General features: G+C 44.2%; 1 protein-coding gene across 1 annotated transcript in view; it reads right to left on the reverse strand.

Moving 5' to 3' along the window:
- Positions 1-22,770: 22,770 nt before the first annotated feature.
- Positions 22,771-23,153, reverse strand: part of DCLK3 (doublecortin like kinase 3) — a 30,847-nt gene continuing 30,464 nt past the window's right edge. The window contains exon 5 of the mRNA XM_007462721.1: positions 22,771-22,964. Within this exon, the coding sequence (XP_007462783.1) occupies positions 22,771-22,964 (194 nt within the window). The remainder of the gene's footprint in view (positions 22,965-23,153) is intronic.

Consider the following 23,153-nt stretch of genomic DNA (forward strand, 5'->3'; position numbering starts at 1 on the left):
AAACAAAAGTTGGATTCATTCCTCACACCTGAAAAAATGAAATTATTAAATCACTAGAAGAAAACATTGGAAGATTTATTTTATAACCCTGGAGTGCTAAAAGCCTTCCTAAGTATAGCACAAAATCCAGAAACCATTACAAAAAAGCAGTTTATATGAAAGGGTTTTTTTTATTCTGAATGCCAAAAAAATGCTATTAAATAATGAAATATTGTGTAATTCATTGTTCTATAGTAATCACAAGAACATGGATGAATCGTACATAATGTTGAGCCAAAGAAGGCAAACAAAAGAATGTATACTCCTTTACTTCATGTAGGCAAAACTAACCTATGGTGTTAGAAGTCAAGAGAAATATTGTCTTGGGGTGTAGGAAAGGCATAACAATCTGGAGGGAAGTTTGAGGTGCCTGCCAGTAGTATTCTTTGTCATTGGTGGTGATGACATAGATATGTTTGAAATATTTCTGTTTCCTGATTGTAGTGGAGGGTACACAGATGTTAGAACACAAAGAACTGTACATCAAAATTAAAATTCAATTTTACTATACATAAATTTAAAAATAATAACAGTTTGCCATGAAAACAAATAAATAGGCACAAAATTAAAAAAGAATGAGGCAGCTCTATGCATACAGTTATGGGGAGATCTCAAGATGTTTCATTAAGTCAGAAACCAAAGCACTCTACAGTGTATACAGCACACTATCATTAATGCGATTAAAAATTATATTCATATATATGTGTGTTAGGTTAAATTGCATGAAGTTGCTGATTTTTAACTTCAAAAATGGCAATTTCATATGGTTCAACATATGTGTATGTATATTTGTAAACACATAGATATTACAGAATATATCTGGAAATACACATAAGAAACCAGTGACAGGAAACAAGGCAGCTGGAAGTATTAGTGGTATCCTTTTTTATCTTTCAAATTCATCCCCCAAGCAAGTATTTACTATTCAAAAATTAATTTTAACATGCAAAAAAAAAAAAGTAGTCAATGGAGCAATACCTTTGAAATTTTGAAGAGAAATTGTTTTCAATCTCATTTTTTTAACATCTTAATTAGAGTATAATTGCTTTACAATGCTGTGTTAGTTTCTGCTTTATAACAAAGTGAATCAGTTATACATATACTATGTTCCCATATCTCTTCCCGCTTGCGGTCTCCCTCCCTCCCACCCTCCCTATCCCAGCCCTCTAGGTGGTCACAAAGCACTGAGCTGATCTCCCTGTGCTATGTGGCTGCTTCCCACTAGCTAGCTATTTTACATTTGGTAGTGTATATATGCCCATGCCACTCTCTCACTTTGTCCCAGCTTACCATTCCCCCTCCCCGTATCCTCTAGTCCATTCTCTAGTAGGTCTGTGTCTTTATTCCCATCTTGCCCCTAGGTTCTTCATGACCATTTTTTTGTTTGTTTTTTAGATTCCATATATATGTGTTAGCATACGGTATTTGTTTTTCTCTTCCTGACTTACTTCACTCTGTATGACAGACTCTAGGTCCATCCACCTCACTACAAATAACTCAATTTCATTTCTTTTTATGGCTGAGTAATATTCCATTGTATATATGTGCCACATCTTCTTTATCCACTCATCTGTCAATGGACACTTAGGTTGCTTCCATGTCCTGGCTACACTTAGGTGCTTCCATGTCCTGGCTATTGTAAATAGAGCTGCAATGAACATTGTGGTACGTGACTCTTTTTGAATTATGGATTTCTCAGGGTATATGCCCAGTAGTGGGATTGCTGGGTCGTATGGCAGTTCTATTTTTTAGTTTTTTAAGGAACCTCCATACTGTTCTCCATAGTGGCTGTATCAATTTACATTCCCACCAACAGTGCAAGAGGGTTCCCTTTTCTCCATCAATCTCATTTTTTTTGAGCCAAATTATTAATCAATCATGTACATGTCCATAAATGCTTAGGAAAACTACTGAAGGATACACATCAAACTATTAGCTTTGGATAGGTAAACTCTGAACACTGGGATTAACTAAAACAGGGGAAGTGCAATATCGCTTTTTGCTTTGTGTGTTTCTTCATGCTTTGAATATTTAAGATGTAAAATATATACAACACCCAGCACCAAAGATGTGGATATTTTACTCCAGAATCTAGAATTTCTAGTCTAGATTTTCTAGGGGGAACAAAAGTCATGGTTTACATTGTTTAGTGCACAGTATTTCACTCCAAATAATCTTATTAAACATCTCTTTTCTCCTCAAACCACCCTACCCGCTGCTCAGTGGTCAGTGTCTTAATCTCCCCTTGCGGACCTCAGCCTTGTTTGCCCCCACCCTCCTCCACCAGCTCCAAGGCCTCTGGCAATCTGTCTCTCCTTTCCTGAAGCAGCGCTTCCCCTGCCCCACATCCCCAGTCTTCCATCCCCACATCTATCACTTAAGTCTGTCCTGGACAGGAGAGGCAATTGTTACAAGAAGTTGATTTTGCACTTAGCCAAAAAAAGTGGTTACTAGGCACTGCCTGCTTTGGAGAAAGAGAGGACATTCTAAACACTAAGTCTTTTTCTGTCATCGATAATCCTGAAAGGATCATACTTTTTTTTTTTTTAATTTATTTTTGGCTGCGTTGGGTCTTCGTTGCTGCGTAGTTGCAGCGAGCGGGATAGCGCTACTCTCCGTTGCAGTGCGCGGGCTTCTAATTGCAGTGGCTTCTGCAGTGCAGAAGCGGGCTTCTCTTTTTTGCGGAGCACAGGCTCTAGGCACACAGGCTTCAGTAGTTGTGGCATGCTGGCTCAGTAGTTGTGGTTTGCGGGCTCTAGAGCGCACTCAGGCTCAGTTGTGGCGCACAGGCTTAGTTGCTCTGCGGCATGTGGGATCTTCCTGGACCAGGGCTCGAACCCGTGTCCCCTGCCTTGGCAGGCAGATTCTTAACCACTGCGCCATCAGGGAAGTCCAAGGATCATACTTCTAATTTAAGAAAATTAGAGCTAAAAAAGAAAGACTTTTTACTGACATTTTCTTAACCATGGAGATTTGTTTTCAACATGTAAGCTAAGGATCTTTAGTTTAACCAGGGGTTCCAGGCACTAGGCTCCTTTAGAAATAGATGAAGAAAATGAAAGTGAATGAGGCATAATTCAAAGAAACAGGCTTGGCTTTTCAACCCAGAGAAAAAAGGAAAGGTGGAACACATTTGTGAGGGTTCGGGATGCTTGCAGCTGCACCTTTTAGACCTTCAGAAGAGAAAGAGCATGTGTGTCCACCTTCTATCAGAGGTCATTACCTGCCAGCTACCCTCCACAGTTCCGATGCCAGCCAGGAGGCGCTGGGTCAACCTCCCCTCACACTGGGCAGACACCAGGGGCCTCTAGACTCAGTCAAAACCTCCACCCACTGCACCTCCAGGCCAAGCTGCATCTTCGCTTGTAAAAGGCTGAAAGGTGGAGAAGCATTCCTTCCCCAGGGAGAGCTCCCACCTCAGACCACCCCAGGCACACCAGTTCCACAGGTCCCCAAAGGGACACCCAGGTGTGGAATCCCCACCTGCCTTGCATTCTCAGCCTCAGCATTGTCTGCACTTCCAGACACAGTATAATTCTCATCCCCTGTTTTGATCATAGGACACTTGAAGGGTGACGGGTTTCAACATACATATACAAACACTCATGAGATATTCTGAATAAATACATTTTCTTTCTCTCAGACTTTGAGATTTACATTTCATTACACAATCATCTCGCAAAAATCATACTCCGTAAACTGCCCTCTCTAAATGTCCCAGAAGTGTGTGATTCTAGAATCCAATTCTTTCTCCCTTTGAAAGGGCATTACTTAGGCTGCAATGGCCCGCTACTCGAACAGTCTTTGAGAGAAAGACAGTCTCTCTCTTGTATCTTTTCCCGTTATATATGAAAGAATTGCCTGTCCTCCTAGGGCCAAGGGACAGATGCCGGGGTGAGATGTAGCTCAGCTGTGTGGGATGACTGTGAAAATATTGACATTCAGAGTCACCAATTGTGACAACTCAGCAGCTGGCCTAACCAAGACTGATCATGGAGGCGGCCAAAAAAATTTGTCCCCAACCTGTTCCCAGATGAATAGGTTTCTGTTGGGGACAACTCCTCTGACCCCCATCCAGCAGCTGCCCGAAAACACTGACTAATTTGTGACTTAACTGACAACCACCAGAGAGAATCGCTCATGTGCAGAGAGAAGGATTGTCCTCTGGAACTGGCCTTTTTCTCTATTCCTAAAACTTGCTCACAATCCCTAGGGTGGAGGACATTGGACTGCAAAGGAAAACACTGTTAGAGTGATGGTTGGTGAGGGCTCATGAACCAGTGGGCTGCCGTTGCCTCCTGGTTTCCAGTATGTTCCCTGATGTGCCTTGTGCAGGTCAAGTAGAGTTCACCTATCTGAGACTGGTGTGCCACCCCTGCATGGTGCTCTGCCTACATCCAGTCCCTCTCCCTGTATATATATCCCTGTACACAGCCTGAGGTTTGGCAACAGAGGGCAGCCCCTGGCCCTGCCACACCTAGCTATTCACTACCCTTAATAAATGTTGCTTGGAATAGAAAAGCAAACATACAAAAGTTCTCAAACATTCTTCCTGCCCCTAACCCCATTTTCTGATACCTCCATGTATCAGTCAGGGTCCACTCAGGAAAACATATCCATGCCAGGTATGAGGAACTGGTTATATAGGTATTGGAAAAACCAAAAAGCCAAACAAGGAAGGCAACCGGGAGATTAGCAAGAGCAGGGAACCGCTACCATCCTTGGGGTTGGAGGAACCAGGGCAGGAGGCAGTGTCAGCATATTCCAGGAGCAGGATTGAAACCAAGAAGGTGGTACCACCTCCCTGGAAACACTCCCCTCCTCCCACTCTCAATCTGCTGCCAGTGCTTTCCCACTGGCAGCACCCAGTTGGCAAGGGAGCCTGGGAAACATAGTTGTAGGGTCAGCCACTTGCAATACGAAGAGTGGAGTGTGGAGCTGAGAACAAACTGGAAAATCACTGGCACATTCTGAAAAAGTCACTTCTGCAACAATTAAGAGCTCAGAATCCTCTATAAGCGGACTCTACACTCTGGTCAGACTGCCTCGCCCAGAGCAAAATTCACAGAGAAAGGGAGTCAGGTGCTGTCTCCAAGGTGGGACCAATGACTTTGCCCATTTGCCCAGGGTTTGCCAAAGAGGGTCCTTGGAAAACGAGTTTGAGGAAATGTTAGCAGTTGCAGAAGCTAGGGAAGGAGGGAAAGTATCTGGGAAAACAGGGTTTTTTAGGGGAGATTAGATAAGAACTGATTTGCATTTTTAGAAGAGAAGCCTGGTTGAGGTTTAGAGCAAGGCTACTCAAGCTTTACTGTGCATGCACATCACCTGGGGATCATGTTAAACTGCAGGTAATTTAGCAGAATGGGGTGGAGCCTGAGATTCTGCATTTCTAGCAGGCTCCTAGGTGATGTCGATGATGCTGGTCCACTGAACACATTGAAAGCAAAGATTTAGGGAGACTCTTGAGTTTGTGTAAATACTGATTGGAGAGATCCATGAGAGAGAAAGTTTTGATCCAGAAAGAGATGAAGATAGAAGAGGCAGTGTGCCTGCGCGTCCCGAGGATCTGTCTCTTGTTTCAAGTACTTGGACAGAACAGACCAGAGATGCCCCTCCTTCCAGCCTCCGACCACCCATCAACTTCTTTTCCATTCTCAACCTCTGGGACTATCTTCTCAGCTGTGCTCTGCCTCAGGGACTAGCCAACACCATTTTTTGTGCTTAGGTTCTCATTGACCAACCATAAGCTCAGATTCGTTAGAATTACTCCACCCAGATGGAGGTCACCATCAACCACCTACTCAACCTACACCTGCAGGCCTCCTTCACCTACCTCTCCCTGGGCTTCTATTTTAGCCACAACGATGCGGTTCTGGGGGGGTGTGGACCACTTCTTTCTCAAGTTGGCTGAGGAGAAGTGTGAGGGCACCCAGCATCCCTGAAGACGCAAAACCAGTGCAGCGGCTGCGTCCTCTTCCAGGACATGCAGAAGCCATCCCAAGATGAGTTGGGTGAGACCATGGAAGCTGCCATGGTCCTGGAGAGAGGAACCTTCCAGGCAGGAAGTCTTTTAAGGCTAATGTCTGCAAAATCTGAGAAAAGAGAATAAGCAATGGCATTTTCCTCTCTGTGGCTTGACAAAGCACAGTGTTGCCCCTTTACAAGCAAGGATAGAATTGAGCTAGTCTTCTAAATATTTGGTGGCAGAATCCATCAGTACCAGCCTATTTCCTTGGTTGTTGTTTCCCTTCTGTCCACAGCTGCAGCCCAGCCTCCTGCTACCAGGTCCCATCAGAGCCTGATAAAGGGGGCAGCTGACTAGTTCCAGACTGACCAGAATGGAGGGTGTTCCTCCATTCTGGATGCAAGGACCCAGTTCTGATCACTGAGCTCTAGGCTCATCAAAAGTATCACATCCCAACATCCCCAGGTGTTCTCATTATTTGGCTTTTGCCTTGTCTGCTTCTGAATTCTTACTCTGGTATGCTGCCTAGGACCTCCTTCTGCCTCTGCCTCTGTGGACCATAGATCTACTCCATCCCTCAGGCCAGTGGCCAGCATCTAACCACCCTCTGACCCAGCTCCTTGGATTTTGCTCATCTAGAATTCCTATCTTTTTGTCATGCTTATTGTAACAGTTTCAGGAGGCTGAGTTAGTAACTTCTTACTCTCCTTTCAAGTTCTGAGCCAACTGAGAGATAAACACAAAAGTAAGACAGATGGAGAGCAAAGTATCAGCTTCATAACAGATAGGAATGATATGAAATAAGTGACCTGTTACATGACTCATACACTTGCCAATAACCTTCACTCCAGAATTAAACTAATCATTCAGCAGAGAAGGAGGCTCAAGCATGCTGCCCCAGCCTCTGAACCCTGATGACCATCCTAGGGCTTGGGCTGGGCAGCAGGCTGCCAACATCATGTCCACATCACCCAGTCCCCGGTGACCATTGTCCCTGGTCAACTTCACCCAGCATCTCCATTGGGGTCCCCTAGAAGCAGAAGCTGAGACAATGACTCAAGTGCAAGTAGTTCATTTGGAAGCTAAAGAAACACCAGTAGGAAGGGAAGTGAGACCGTATGGGAAAGGCAACCAAATAAAGGGGACTTGGACATTATCAAGCCAGTTACCATGGAGACAGCTGGAACACAGTCATGATGGGGAACTCTGGGAGCCAGTGTAGACTTACACTCAGGTATTTCCTCCCAGAGGGATGAGGAGCTTTGGTATTTATACTAACTTCCATTCATTGTTAGTAGGGGATTTCCTGGCAGTCCAGTTGTTGACTTCACCTTCCAATGCAGGGGGTGCAGGTTTGATCCCTGGTTAGGGAGCTAAGATCCCACATGCCTCATGGCCAAAAAACCAAAACAAATTCAATAAAGACTTTAAAAATGGTCTACATAAAAAAAAATCGTAAAAAAAAATTGTTGGTGGAAGGCTAGTGGGGAGAGGGGGAGGGGGAGGGGAGGGACAATAATTCCTGGACACCTGCAGCCTGTCACACAGGTGAGCAAAGTGGGCTTCAGTGGCCAGAGAACAGCCTCAGAGAGAGTTGCTGGTACCGAAAGTCAGACGATGGGCTGATGTACACCGAGGGGATACAATCTGAACACCAACAGTGTCGTTCAGTTTCTGAGTTCTATCTTTGACCCCAAGGAGAAGAATCTGAATGAGAAGCTCCTTCGCTTCCTGCTCAGGGGCAATTATGACTCAGCTCCATACCACCTCCTCCTGCACCAACACCCATCACCACCACCCTGCCCCCGGGGACCAAGCCACTGGTGGATCAGGACAGTGAGGACCTGGCCTCAGCTGGACTTGCTGCTTTGGCAGCCGCTGTTGGGAGACCAGGGAGAGTGCGATCACAGGGCTGTGTTATCTGAGGACTTTCCCCCAGATAGGAAATAACCCCAGATCAAGATATAGAGGCGGAAGGTAAAGATGGGTCATTTCCCCATAACTAGTTGTGAAGCAAAAAGAAATGCTTCTAAAGTAGCAATTAAGGGCATCCCTGGTGGCGCAGTGGTTAAGAATCTGCCTGCCAATGCAGGGGACACAGGTTCAAGCCCTGGTCCAGTAAGATCCCACATGCCGTGGAGCAACTAAGCCTGTGCACCACAACTACTGAGCCTGAGTGCTCTCTAGAGCCCGTGAGCCACAACTACTGAGCCTGTGTGCCACAACTACTGAAGCCGGCACGCCTAGAGCCCGTGCTCTGCAACAAAGAGAAGCCACTGCAATGAGAAGCAAGCATATGCACCGCAACGAAGAGTAGCCCCCGCTTGCCGCAACTAGAGAAAGCCCACGCACAGCAACGAAGACCCAACACAGCCATAAATAAATTAAAAATAAACAAATAAAGTAGCAATTAAGAAAAGAAGTTGTTGGGACTTCCCTGATGGACTAGTGGTTAAGACTCCATGCGTCCACTGCAGGGGGTGTGGGTGCAATCCCTGATTGGGGAACAAAGATCCTGCATGCCATTCGGGGTGTGGCAAATAAATAAATAAATAAATGTTTTAAAAAAGTTGTTCAACCATGCAAAGAGGAAAGACTGAATTATCTTATTCTCTTTATGGAAGATGGTATTACAAAACTGGTGTCATATGAAGAGGTAACCAAAGAGAAGACACACACACAACACAGGAAAGTGCATATGAGCACTTAACTTATACCTTCTTTTTTTTAAAAATAATTTATTTATTTATGGCCATGATGGGTCTTCATTGTGGTGTGTGGGCTTCCCATTGTGGTGGCTTCCCTTGCTGCGGAGCATGGCACCAGATGCGTGGGCTTCAGTAGTTGTGGCACACAGGCTTATTTGTTCCACAGCATGTGGGATCTTCCTGGACCAGGGCTTGAACCCATGTCCCCTGCATTGGCAGGCAGATTCTTAACCACAGCGCCACCAGGGAAGTCCCTTATACCTTCCATCTAGCAGGACACAGAGCCTGGATGAGACACTTCTGGCAGCAGCTCCACGTTCTGCCCAGAGTCACCATCCTTCTGTGACATTCAACACTTTTTCTAGGTCTTACACACTGGGCTGTGTCCCTTTATCCCTTAGAGTCTGCTCTCTGAGCCTCCTCTGTCCCCCCTAAAATCTGAGCATCACTAGAGTGACCCATCCATCAGATATGCTTATACAGTTGGTAAATGTCTGAACACTTGGGGTGGATAGGGATCAAAGGTGCTCCCTAGGAGGAATCCAAGGAGATTCTGAATTCCCAATGTGCATCAGTGGGGAAGGGGTGCTGCCTAATCACTGTGCCCAAAGCACCACATCCCAGCTCCTGCCCACTTGACACCATGGTGTAGTCGCTGTTGGTACAACTCCACCCAGGTTCCTTTACCTAATGATGAATTTGGAGCTGATTGGAGCCACTGCCTTAGAACCACCTTCCTGGATCTCCTGGGAGGTTGTGCCACCACTCCTCACAGGGGCAGTTAACCACTGCCCAACAGTGGCATGCTAAAGCATCAGGGTAGGGCAACTCTGTGTAATGACTGACACTCCAAGGTGCTGTCCAGTAAAATTTTCTGTGATGATAGAAGTAATTATGTCTGCTCTGTCCAATTTGGTAGCCATTTAGCCACATGTGGCTACTGAAGACCTGACGTGAAACTAAAGAACTGAATTAAAATTTAATTCTTTTTAATTAATTTAAATTTTAATAGCTTCATATGACTAATGCCTACCATATTAGACAATGCAGATCCAGAACCTCCCATGGATCAGCTAAGAATCAACTTGACCTGAGATAACATCCTTACTCATTTCTTTCCCTCTTCCTATCCTATTTTACTCCCTCCTTTATTGCTTTCTCCTGAGTGCACAACCTCAATAAATTATGCACACCCAAACCCCTATCTCAGTCTCTGCTTCTAGGGAACCCACCTGAGACACTACGTTGCAATTATTTAATAAGTTACAGAAAGATTAAGCCCCGAATCAAAAATGCACATACACAGTCAGTACCAGTTTGAATGTTTTTAGCAGAAAGCATAAAAGAATCCCAAACTCATCTGGCTTAAACAACAAGGAAAGGAATCAACCTATCCCTCGAAGTCCAAGGATAGGACAGTTCCAGGGTTGGATAATTCAGTAATTCAATGACATCATCAAGGACCAAGTTTCTTCCATCTTGCTGCTCTGTCACCCTGGTGGGCAGCCTTCCTTTTTGGGCTAGCCTCCCCCTCACCATCACAAGGTGGCTGCCCCAGTGCCATCCTTTACATCTAGATACAGCCATGTCCAGAAAAAAAGGCCATCTTTTCCTGTGTCTTTTATTGGGAGCAAGAAAGTCTTTTTCAGAAGCCCTTTGCAAATTTCCCCTCAGTTTCCTTGATCTGAAATGCATCACATGGTCATGTCTAAACCAACCGCAAAGGGGAAAACCATGATTGCCTAGCACAATCCAAACCTGCCCTGTGGGTTCACACCTCTAGTCCCTTCATTACCGATCTTCCTGCATAAGAGATGCAGTATGTGACTGTGTTGCCATACTGATGAAAGAAATTTTCACATACTGAGGTGTGAGAAAGACATTCTGGCTTGTACATGATTTAACTTAGACTTTATGCTAACCCGAACAGCCTGTTTTGTGGCCTATCAGACATACATTGTACATCTGCTTTAACCATTAACAAGAAGAATGCATTTTTAAAAAAATCGAAATGGAGTAACTGTGGTTCAGGCATCCAAAATGGGGCTGGATGGCCGTGGTGGATGTGGTTTCAGATATGTTCCTGCATTACTGAGAACTTGAATTTTCTGAACTCTATCAGACTCAAGGACACCACCAGCCAGTCTCAAAACAATATCTGCTAGCTGCTGCCAGCTGCAACTCTATGGTCTCAAGGTCTTCCCTTGTAACTATGCAACCATTTGGACCAATCCTTGCTAACTATCACCCTTACTTCTTGCCAGCTCCACTCCTAATTCTTGCCAAACACCTTATGTAATTTTGCAGTTTTTTTGTCTTTATGAGCCCCCCGCCCCATTTTGAAGACCAGCAGAACACAATTCAAAGGCTTCTTGAATCTGTGTCTCCCAGGCTGTAGTCCTCAGTTTTGGCTCAAAGGAAACTCTTTTCTATTCCTCTTATACATTGTTTATTGACTATTTTCATCGATGATATGTATGCCTCTTTGGTCAGCCTCTGCCGAAGCACATGGCTGAGAACAGAGCCACCTAAACACAACATACATCTGTGTGAGGGGGTGGGGGGCTGGATAAAATGGATGCTAGAGAGACAACCACAGTACCAATTACAGGTTTCCTTAGGCCAGCTTCTCCTACAATGTGTTCCGTGAACCACTTATGTGAAAATCATTTACAGAGCTTGTTACATGCAGATTCCTAGGCCTAAGCCATTGTCCGATACATGGCAGGAGCTTAAGAGATATTTGTTGGAAGGAAGGAAGAGAGGGAGGGAGAGATGGAGACCCACTGAGTTAGATTCACCCTGGGATGGCTCACTAACGCTGGAGAACAACTAACTTAGGCTGAAAGCTAAAGATTCACCTCTAGTCACTTCATTATGGATCTTGCGGCAGAAGGGATACAGTATGTGACCACATTGCCACCTGTGTGCCTCTTTGCTCTGATGCTCTCAGTGATGTTACGATGACAGGAGTGCTGATCAGCTGTACTTAACATACATCATTAATATGGCTTCCACCTTCACTTGTCGAATCCAGGATTCCTGTTACAACACTCCATGAAAAATAAATGAGCGTGGTAATGCCATCCACTCTGTGGACTAACACATTGAAAAACACCCAAGAAGACATAAGGATGGAGTTTGTGGAAAGCAGCATCTGGGCCTTTTTTTTTTTTTTTTTTTTTTTTTTTTTGGCTTCATCAAGTCTTTCTTTGTCGCAGCACTCCGGTTTCTCCCTCGTTTCGGTGCTCAGGCTTCTCTCTAGTTGTGGCGTGAGGGTTTTCTCTCTCAAGTTGTGGCGTGCAGGCTTCAGGGTGCGTGGGCTCTGTAGTTTGTGACTCGTGGGCTCTAGTTGAGGCACACGAGCTCAGTAGTTGTGGTGCATGGGCTTAGTTGCCCCACAGCATGTGGGATCTCAATCCCCCGACCAGGGATCGAACCCGCGTCCCCTGCATTGCAGGACTGATTCTTTACCACTGGACCATGAGGAAAGTCCCAATCTGGCAATTCTTCAAGTGCCTAAACGTACAGTAACCATATGAGTCAGCAATTCCACTCCTAGGTGTATACCCAAGACAAATAAAAACATATGTCCACAGGAAAATCTGTACAAGAATGTTTATAGCAGCTTTTTTCCCCTTAATAGCAAAAAGGAAAAACAAGGCAAATGTCCATCACTAATAAATAGATAAGTAAAACGTAATCTATTCATACAGTGGAATATTATTCTGCCATGGAAAGGAAAGAAGCACTGACACATGGTACAAAATAGATGAATCTTGAAAACATTCTGCTGAGTGAAAAAAACCACCAGGGAGCCCGCTACTTTTATCTTGATACACAAATTTCTAGGTCCAGCCATTGTGTACCTTCCAAGAGAGGGCTGTGTGATTGAAACCGACTCAGCCAAGGGCCTTCATGTTAGGCCTCAGCCTCTGCTGGTTTGTGGTCCTCAAAGAAAAGATTCTCGACATTGCTGGGGGACCAGCCTCAAGTCTACAGGAAGATGTACTCACACTGAAGGCCTAATAACTATCAGGGAACCTAAATACACCTGTGATTCTATGAAGCAGATTTATATCAGAGTTCTTCTTACAACCCTGAGGCCAATTAATCCCACCAGGCCTCACAACCCTGGCTTCCTGGTCCCATGCTGTGGTAGCCAGCCTCCAAGATGGTCCCCAATGAACTTTCCTCCTGGTAACTGTGCCCTTGTGTCACTCCTTCCACTGAATCAGGGCTGGTTTGTGTGATCAGTAGGATACTGCAGTAGTGATGGCATATGTCTTCTGAGGCTATGTCAAAGACATTGCATCTTCTGCCATTCTCTTCTCCAATCACCCACTCTGGAGGAAACCAGCTGCCATACTGTTGGGACATTCAAGCAGCCCTATGGAGAGTTTCTTATGGGGGAAGAACTGAGGCCTCCTGCCAACAGCCAGGACTGACTTGCCAATCCCATGAGTGTGCCATCTTGGAAACATGTCCTCTAGCTCTGGTCAAGCCTTCAGATGACAGCAGCACAGGCCAGCATCTTAAGTACAACCTCATGAGAGACCCCAGTCTGAACTACCCAGCTATGCTGTTCCTGAAACACTGACCCACAGCGGGTATGAGATAGTAGTTTAAAACAACAATAAACGTTAAGTTGTAGAGTAATTTGTTATGAAATAATAAATATCAATAACTAATGTAACACCCAAAACGCCAGCCTCGCTGGCCACATACAATTTCTTTTCAAATATTTTCCTCTCCAAATCTGGCTGCTATCCTCACAACGCTGGTTCAATAACACCAACCTGCTAACTTTGAGATGCAACACACATTTTGTAGCACTTCCATTACTGAATTGCTCTGCTTTATTTGCCAGTGCGGATCTTGAGAATTTCTACTCCTTGGTTCCCACTGCCTGGCTTCCATGACACAATAGTGATCCGGTTCTACTGATTTTCTATTTCAGGTCTCCCTGCCTCTTTCTTCAAAGAGGTTACCTTTTCTACAGGCCATGTCAATGCTGGTGTCGCCTCAGAATCTATCCTTCTTTTGACCCTGAGCCAACTCTGTGGGTCATCTTGGTGCTCCCTGGCTCCAATGACCATCGCTCCACAGATGGTCACCAAATCCATCTCTCCAGCCTACATCCCACTCCCCACACCCACCCACCCACAGGCAGCGGTGCACTGGAGCCCAGTCATGGCAACTCACGAGAGCCAATGGTACACATCTCTTCCCAACTCTATTTCGCAATGTCATTGGGAGTTTGAAATCAGCCACATGGAAACTGAAATGCAATTTACACCACGGCATTCCACAAAGGCTACCAAAGGGCTTTGTCAAGAGTCAGCAGATAACCACTTATCAGCACATCACTGTTCAACCAGATGCCTCTGCCTTCTGTGTCACATAAACACCTCCACTCAATGTGTCCCAAGCTGAGTTTTATTTTTTCATTCATTCAAAAATATCTGTTACAGTTTTTTCAGGTTCTAATGAAGGAGAGACATTGCCTGCCTTCAAGAGACTCGTACTCTGTTGGATTAAACAGAAGGTAAACAGGTAGCATCTACCACACTGGTGAGACTGTAGCACGGGGGGAAGCTCAAGGGGCTCGGGGAGCTCAGAATTGGGAAGACTTTTTTTGGGGGGCTGTGCCATGCAGCTTGTGGGATCTTAGTTCCCTGACCAGGGATCAGATCCAGGCCCACAGCAGTATAAGTAAGAGTGAAAGCGCCGAGTCTTAGCCACTGGGCTGTCAGGGAATTCCAGGGGAAGACTTCGAAGAGGATGTCTCATCTCAGCCATGACCTGAATCACTGATGCGAAGTTTCCAGAAGAAAGGGGGAAGAAAAGTGTTCCAGGCAAAGGAAGAGAGCATAAAGACTCAGTGTGAAGAGAGAGCACTGCATGTTTGGGGAGCAGCAAATGCTTCAGCAGGGAAGGGCCTGGCGTGAGGTGAGCAGAGGTCAATCCATGAAAGGCTTTATAAGCCCTGACAATTGCCTTAGACTTTTCCTGGAGGCAGTGGTAATTCACTTAAGGTTTTTAAGCCTAATCATATGACTTGATTTGCTTTTTGGAACATTCACTATAGTTGCAATCTCGGAAGAGGGCTGAATAGGACCTACTTTCTCCTTTGAAAGATTTTCTTGCACCCCATTGTTCACAGCAGCACTATTTACTATAGGCAAGACATGGAAGCAACCTAAGTGTCCATTGGTAGGTGAATGGATAAAGATGTGGTCTATATATACAATGGAATATTACTCAGCCATAACGAAGAATGAAATAATGCCATTTGCGGCAATGTGCATGGATCTAGAGATGATCATACTAAGTGAAGGTAAGTCAGAAAGGGAAAGACAGATATCATATGATACTACTCATAAGTGGAATCTAAAAATTGATACAAATGAACTAATTTACAAAACAGAAGCAGACTCACAGACATGGTTACCAAAGGGGAAGGGGGAAGGAAGGATAAATTAGGAGTTTGGGATAAACAGATACAAACTACTATATATAGAATATATAAACAATGAGGTCCTACTCTATAGCACAGGGGACTATATTCAATATCTTGTAATAACCTAAAATGGAAAAGAACATGAAAAAATATATCTATGTATAACTGAATCACTTTGCTGTACACATGAAACTAACATCTTTTTGCAGACCTTGGGGGAAACAGCTCCATCTCCTTTCCTGGGGTTTTCATGGGTGCCATCTGTAGGCTTAAAGAGTGTTCTGGTGGGACTCTGAGGTCAGGCTATTCTGGTGAAAAACTTCAGGGTGAGGTCTATGAGAAGGTTAATCAGCTCAATCCCACTGACAATTTCACCCGGGGCTCCTGCGGGGAGTTAGTCACCTCAAGTCCAAGGGAGCCCCTGGGCCTCTTCATTCAGTTTTCTTCTCTTTCTACCATGTGAGAGGCTCTCGTCTTTTATTGTTCTGCTGTTTTAGGACAATGTTCTTCCTCCTTACCGTAAGTGCATTCATTGTTCCTTCCTCAATGGGGACTTAGCTCTCTTTGAGTTACTCACCTTCCGGGAAGGTGAGAAAATTGGCGTTTTTGTTTTGCATCTTCTTTCTTCTGTTGCTGTTCTCTGTTGAACACTTTAAAAGCAACATCTACCAATTGAGAGGGCTTCATTCCAAACGCACCATCTAAATTTTGCAACTTTCTCCTGATATCTGAGGCAGTTTGCCCCCAAAAGGTCAAATTTAACCTCTGTAATATTTTCAGGGGCCTTGGGATCTGCATTAGGTTGATGTCTGTAGGCCCGATAAATCCTTTGCAAAAATTCAGAGGGGTCTTCATTTGCTTTTTTTATGGAATTTCTTGAATTTTGTTCAAACTCTTGCTTTGGTTCCCCTTTTCAAAGCTCGGCCAAGATGCACTCATAAGTCATGCTCTAATAAGGGCATTCCTCTCTCATTGGGGTCCCAATTTAGTTCAGATTTCGGTGCTGCCAAGTGGGCTTCACGTGTAGAGGATCTTCCCTATAAGGAGGGTCGTGATCTTTCAAATTAAACAAGTCTGAGAAACCCAGCTGGCTGATCATTTGTATTTAGGTTCCCTGTGAGTTAATGGGGGAAGGGAAATTTCCCTGCCCTGGGAGTGGCTCCTGGCCCAAGTTGGGTGCCCTGTCTGGTCTTAGATGGCAATACCAGACCAAGTCCCTGTGCCCCAGAAACTAACACAGGATTTTCTAATTGATCCGTATAAGCAGGGACAGTCCTGAGCCCCAGCGTCAGGAATTGGGGCTGAATAGGAACAGAAGGTGATGAAGGGGTAGATATATTGGTATGGTGGCCAGAGCAGCTGGCACAGCCAGCTCAGCTGGAGGAGTGAAGGTTTGAAGCAACATAATCTCACTCTCATTCCCTTTTCTTATTTTCTCTGATAATAGTACAAATGCTTGCACATAAAAGATTTCATCTTTCTTCCCTGCTTCTTCACAAAATAGCTATAGTCATTCAAAAGCCACTGTAAAACCATAAATAGCAATTGATCATCTCTAACCGCTAAAAGGATGCCTTTTGGAATTAATATTGTTAACAACAATCACTGTTCCATAATCTAGATTTATAAAGAAATTAGAATCCATTAAAAAAAACTAGAAATGTCAAAAAAAAGGGACGCCTTTTTGCTTTGGCATCAACCCATTGGCATTACACTGTAATTGTACTTGATTACTGCTGTGACACAACAATTTAAGATAATTAATAAAATTATGACTGATATCATTTACCAAGATATGCAAGAATTTTAGGAGTTCCATATAATTTCTAAAATGTGTATGTTAATGATATTTACCCATATGATACAATCTAAGAAATTTTACCGCCACTTATTTGACAATGCTTCCCATGTAATTCAACATATCAAATAAGCCTAATTAGTTTACTGTTTCTGAGATGGAGAGAACACAAGTAATTTGAGGGCTTCCAGGGACCCTTTGAAAAGCCTCAATATTAGCTAGAGGTCAAATGAACTTCATTTAGAGTTTGATCTTTGGGAAGTTTGTCAGAAATATCAAGAAGCTTTAACCAGTGATAAAAGATCAATGACAAATACAGATCACTTTAAAGAAACTTAATTACGAAACACAGTTCAGTATTTCAAGAAAACTGTCTTCTTAGAGGACCAAATTCAGGTTCTGTACCACTTTACCTTTAAAATTCATTTTCTTAATTAAGTTCAATCTCATCTTAGCCAATCCCAACCATGCACAAGACTCTTTCAGTGTTCCTCCTCCACAAACCTTCCACAGTTTTCTGTGTCCATATTAATCTGCCCCTCACTTTCTCGTCCATTCAGAAACAACCAACTCTAGGACAAAACCACGTTTTTCCCTTTAACAAAATGCATTTTCATTCCTCATGCTCTTAGCTGAAAACAGACATCCTACATCTTTGCATACTGAAATGTTTCCCTCATAATTCTTAACCTTAAAACCTTAATCTCTAGTGAAAAGAAGCAAGCAATCGTAAACTGTTTATCCTACCTGAATTTCCTGACTAACAAGCTTATGCTTTAGTCTTCCTCTCCTGAGAAGGCAAAGGTAGGTAACTTAGACCTGCCCAGCAAGTAATGTTCCAATATTTTATCCTATTTGAAATGACCCAGATAGTCAATGAATTCTCTTCATTTAGCTTAGTTTAAAGTTACGAAAATCTAGAGAGACTATTTTAGATAGACATTCCCAAAACATAATTATTCCTATACAGTTTACCTAAAACTCTTACCTCATTTACCTCTATTTTATTTACTTAAAGTCTTTGTCATGGGACTTCCCTGGTGGTCCAGAGGGTAAGACTCTGTGCTCCCAACGCAGGGGGCCTGAGTTGGATCCCTGGTCAGGAAACTAGATCCCACATACATGCTGCAACTAAGGAATCTGTATGCCACAACTAAACATGCTGCAACGAAGATCCCACATGCTGCAACTAAGACCCAGTGCAGCCAAAATAAATAAATAAATAAATTTTAAAAATATTTTCATATTGTTATTTTCCTTGCTGACAAACTTTTTAACAGGAATAATAAAGGTCTTATTTGATTTCTAGTAAACTTAGGTACAATGAAAGTACGATACTTAATGTTGATGACTCTAAAGACATATCTGTATTAAACCAACAAGTTTCAGCTAACTTTAACTCCAGATATTAAAGCAATACTGAATATTTCCTAGATCACGTGAACCCAAAAGTCATTCTGGTCAGTCTCTTCCATGTTTGAGTATGAATATAAGCACATAATTTCCCTCAAGCCAATCAAATACAGCCCCCCAAAATCAATTTTGGCAATGTCACACATCTGTTACTCACGTACAAACTCAAACACAGGGACCTCTCAATTCCCATTCCAAAATGTCAGCCATGAATCAGGTGCAGCAATGTAAAACCCACCAGTTACAAAAGAGGTTGGATTCAAACAGGGTTTCTGGCAGATGGGACAAATCACGGTCACCTGTTCAGACGGCTAAACCCTTTTTACTAATATTTACGGAAAAGATACTTCTATTTGTAGCATTTGGGGACTTTAGGAACCAAGTAGAACCTTTCTCTTCTTCCTGGGAATGTCCCGTTCTTGGACAAGAACAGACAGGTTTTTGTCTGTTTCTTTCCTCCATTTGACATCAGTAAAAGTTTAAAATATCACAAAGCTGATTTGGCTGTAAATGGAGAAACAGTACCAAACAAAATGAAACAAAAAACCCAAAGGGCAAACAAAATCCTAAATGAACCCTCAAGTTTGGTCTTGGGTTTTACATATGCCGATGACACAGGAGACCATGAATGACGTAACTGACACAGCAAGGGTACATGGTGCATAGGGTCCCAAGGTAACCCTGCCTAAATCCCTTGTGGAGATCCTAACAGGTACTGTGGCCACACATGGTTACAATGATATAAAGTATCATCTTCCTCTCACCCATGGGTTCATAGCTGTAATCTGATCACTTATCCAAAACACACCTCAGAGGACTTTCTTTAGGGATAGTTGAAACATTTCTTGTTTCTCAAGACAAATAAAACACAAACGGCACATACAAATGCTAGCGTCCAAAGAAACAAACGCCTTCACAAATTGGGTAAAAGTCCAACTCTTTCCTCTCTCCAGCAAGGTACATGAACAAATTGGCTTCTTCTGGAGAAAAAGCTCCAAATGGAGAGGAAATAAAGTTCCTGGCTGTCTACGCCAGCACGACTTACCTTGCTATATCAAGCCCATCAGCTACCAAATGTGGATTCCTTGCCCCAACTGGCAAGAGCTGGGGCAGCCGGTACGGCTTTGGAGAATTTTGAAGGGAAAATCCTCAGGACAAGTGGTCCCAGTAGCTGCTAGGGCCTCACCTGAAAATTTCCCCAACCAGGGCCTGCTGGCCACGAGTAGAAAGGCTCCTGGCTGTCTGGCTTGCCAAAATTTGTTACTGAGTCCAAGCTTGTACTGCTCGCTGCACGACAGGCCAATAAATCGAGAGACGAGTTACTGGGGCAAGGTATAGTGCCTTTATTAGGAAAGCCAGCACACCAAAAAGAGAGTGAACTCATACCCACCAAAAACCGTCTTGCCTGAGTTAGAATTCAAGCTTCTTTTATACTAAAAGGGGAGGGAGTAAAGTTAAACATTTCCTGGTTCCCATCAGCCTCCGGAGGGGATGTGTTAAATTCTTCCTCCCTGCAGTCATTCACAGGTGGGCCTGGTCAGGATGTTTTCTGCGAGTTAAACAAGGGTATTTTAGCTTAACACTCATTACCTGGGAGGCAGGGTTCCCAGAGATGGGCCATTATGTATAATTTAAACTTACAGGCAACATCCCTTTCATGATTACCTTGTAACAGGATACAAAGGTTCTTCCCTATTACACTTTCACTTAGCCTAATTATTTGGAGTTTTATCCATTCTGTTGCATGTATCAGCAGGTCATTCCTTTTTATTGCTAAAGAGTGTTCATTGGATGGACCTACCACAATGTTTTTCTATACTCACCAATTTAGGGACATTCAGATTGTTTCCACTTTGAGGCTACTACAAATAGAGCACCTGTGAATATCTGTGTACAAGTGTGTGTGTGTGGACATATGCTCTAATTTCTCTTGTAAATACCTAGGAGTGGAATAGCTGGATTATATGGTAGGTGTATGTTTAACTTTTGAAGGAACTACCAAATTGTTCTCCAAAAAAGGAATACCATTTTTACATCCCCAACAGTAATGTACAAGAGTTCCGGTTGCTCCAGATCCTCACCAATACAAGGCAGTGTCAATCTTTCTACTTTAGCCAATTAATTTTAGCCATTCTAATAGCTGTGTACTACTATTTCATTGTGGGTTTGACTTGCATTTCGCTAGTGACTAATAATGGAGATACAACTTTTAACAAGTGGAAGACTAAACCTACTCAGAAGACCCCAAGGTGTAAAAAGAGATGTAGGGGGAAAACCAGGAAAATGCATGACTTACGGAAGCCAACTGGAGAAATGATTCAAAGAGAGGTCAGTAGAATCAAATGATGCCCTATGAGGTCTGAAAATTCTCTTTTGGATTTAGTGCCTTTGGTGACACTATCAAAAGATGTTCCAGTAGCAATTGGTTCCAGCTTCCAGCCTCTTTCCACATTTCCAGAATGAGTCCTACTGTACTGACTGTGGACAGCACCCCCTCCTCAGGTGTCTGGGTCCCAGCTCCATGGGGCCCCTCCTCGGACCCCTGAAATCAAAGCACCAGCTGGTACCTCTTTGCAGTCGTTCTAAGTTCCTAGGGGGTGTCCCAGGCTCTGTTCTCTGGGAAGCCAACTCTGAGATGGAGATTAGCACGCAGAAGTTTCATTAGGGAGTGATTTCAGGGCCATCACGCCTGGAAGAGAAGGGAAAGCAGCAGGACTGGGCAAAGGGCTCAGCCAACCCCCACGGGGAGCTGTGAAGCTGGACAGCCCTTCAGTGTTGTCTGGCCGAGCCCTATATAGACCCATCATTGGATGCAGCCTATTCCCAGGAGGGGCGTGTGATCCTGGGTGAGGTGACTCCGGCCAGCTAAGGGCAGTTCCTGTCCCTGGTGATTGCTGAGGGCTATCAGCCAGCATCACCCCACAGCTCATTCCCTTCAGCCTTGAGGGGGGATCTGGGTGGCACAGTCAGAATGTGCTGCAGGGGTTTCTCCTCCAAGCTTCTACATTCGAATCGCCCGAGTCTCTTCCCTTGGCTCCTCATCTAGGAGTTACCATCTCTGAATTACTTCCTGTGTGCTTTCTGCATTTTCCAACACCTGTTCCAGCAATTCCTTATACTAAACTCTCGTGCTGTTCCTGTTTCCTGTCGGATGCACTTCCTCCACTGAGATGACACCTACACTGTGAGGGAAGGGATGGGAGGGGTGAGAAACCTGCACTTTGGGGCTGATTCTGTGTCCTCTTGACCAGGTTACATATAACCTAGAAAGGTCAAGCTGGGAAATATCAGGATGGTGTTTTGCTATCAGCTCATACGTACTCCCAGGGTCATCTGTTGGTACAGAAGAGTCCGGAGTGAAATAACCAACATGTCCTATGCCCTCCACAGTCTGCCCTGCAGATAGGAACATGCCTGAACATTCTGAGCTCCTTCCAGCCCAGGTGTAACATATCGACTGCGTTTCTGACATAGTAATGCACTAGATGGCTCCCTCGTGATCTGAAAATGTTAACACAGTCACACCTGAGTGCCTAACTTCACGTAGACGGGACTCAGACTCAGGGATCATCGGCTGCAACGCACTCTAAATGGGTCCTGAAGGGGCGGGAATAAATCAATGATTTCTTTTTTTTTTTTTTGGCCATGCTACGCAGCATGCAGGATATTAGTTCCCTGACCAGAAGGCGAACCCGTGCCCCCAGCAGTGGAAGCACGGCATCTTAACCACTGGACCGCCAGGGAATTCCCAATGATTTCTTCTTTCCATTTCAGGCTGCACCAAATCTGATTTTCAGTAAGGCTAAAATGCTAGAGACCAAGACCAGCACATCCTAAACAGACCTGGCCAGTTCATCAAGGGTCCATCAGCACATTTATACGTAGTCACAGTGGTTTCGGGAGGCATGTCTGAACTATAACTCTCTGGCTCTCATCACCAGCATTAAGAAGTAATCAGAATACAGTTACTTCAGTCATCCAGAGCACATTTTATTAACACAGAAGGACCACGATTCAGCTTATTAATCTCACAGGGGGAGTTTAGACCCTGGTAAGCACCACTCATGTAGTATACTACGAACTTGATTACAAGGAGGAAGCAAAACACATCATTATTACCAAAAATTCCTCACTGAGAACAAGTCTCCCCCTCAGCCCCCCCAAAATATATTAAAGGCTTCAAATCTAAAAATATGTTGCAACATTTAACATTGACTCAAGTTTATTTTGTAAAATAAGCTTTAAAATATACTGAGTGTCTTCTCTCCTTCCCCTGATTCTCCAATTATGGGAGGAAGGCTTTTTCACTGTTTTTCTCCTTGACATCTATCCTTTTCTCTGTCCCCGAGCAGAACCGAGAGCCGAGCAACTGCTGAGGCCGTGACTATGACGCCTGCTCTGCAGCCCTTGAGTGCTGGCTCCGGAAGTGGTTCTCGCTGCTGGGGGGCCCCTCCTTTTGTAGCTTTGTCCTTCTGGTCTTTCCAGCAGTTTCAATCCAGGGATGCTGAAGGACCTGGTGGGCTGTGTAGCGCTTTTTGGGGTCTACCACCAGCAACCGGCTCACCAGATCTTTGGCAGCTGTTGGAATGACAGAAAGACGGAAAAATGAGATGTATGCAGGTGGTTTGAAGTTCTCCTTCCCCATACAGGAAATAAGGACACAAACTTTCCTGTTAGCACTGTGGCTGGATCAGAGAACTTTCTGCCACGGTGGAAACTTTCCAGATCTGCGCTACCCGCTTGGGACTACTGAGCATTTGAAATATG

This window comes from Lipotes vexillifer, unplaced genomic scaffold, assembly GCF_000442215.2.
Source record: "Lipotes vexillifer unplaced genomic scaffold, Lipotes_vexillifer_v1.1 scaffold539, whole genome shotgun sequence".
NCBI classification, from domain to species: Eukaryota; Metazoa; Chordata; class Mammalia; order Artiodactyla; family Lipotidae; genus Lipotes; species Lipotes vexillifer.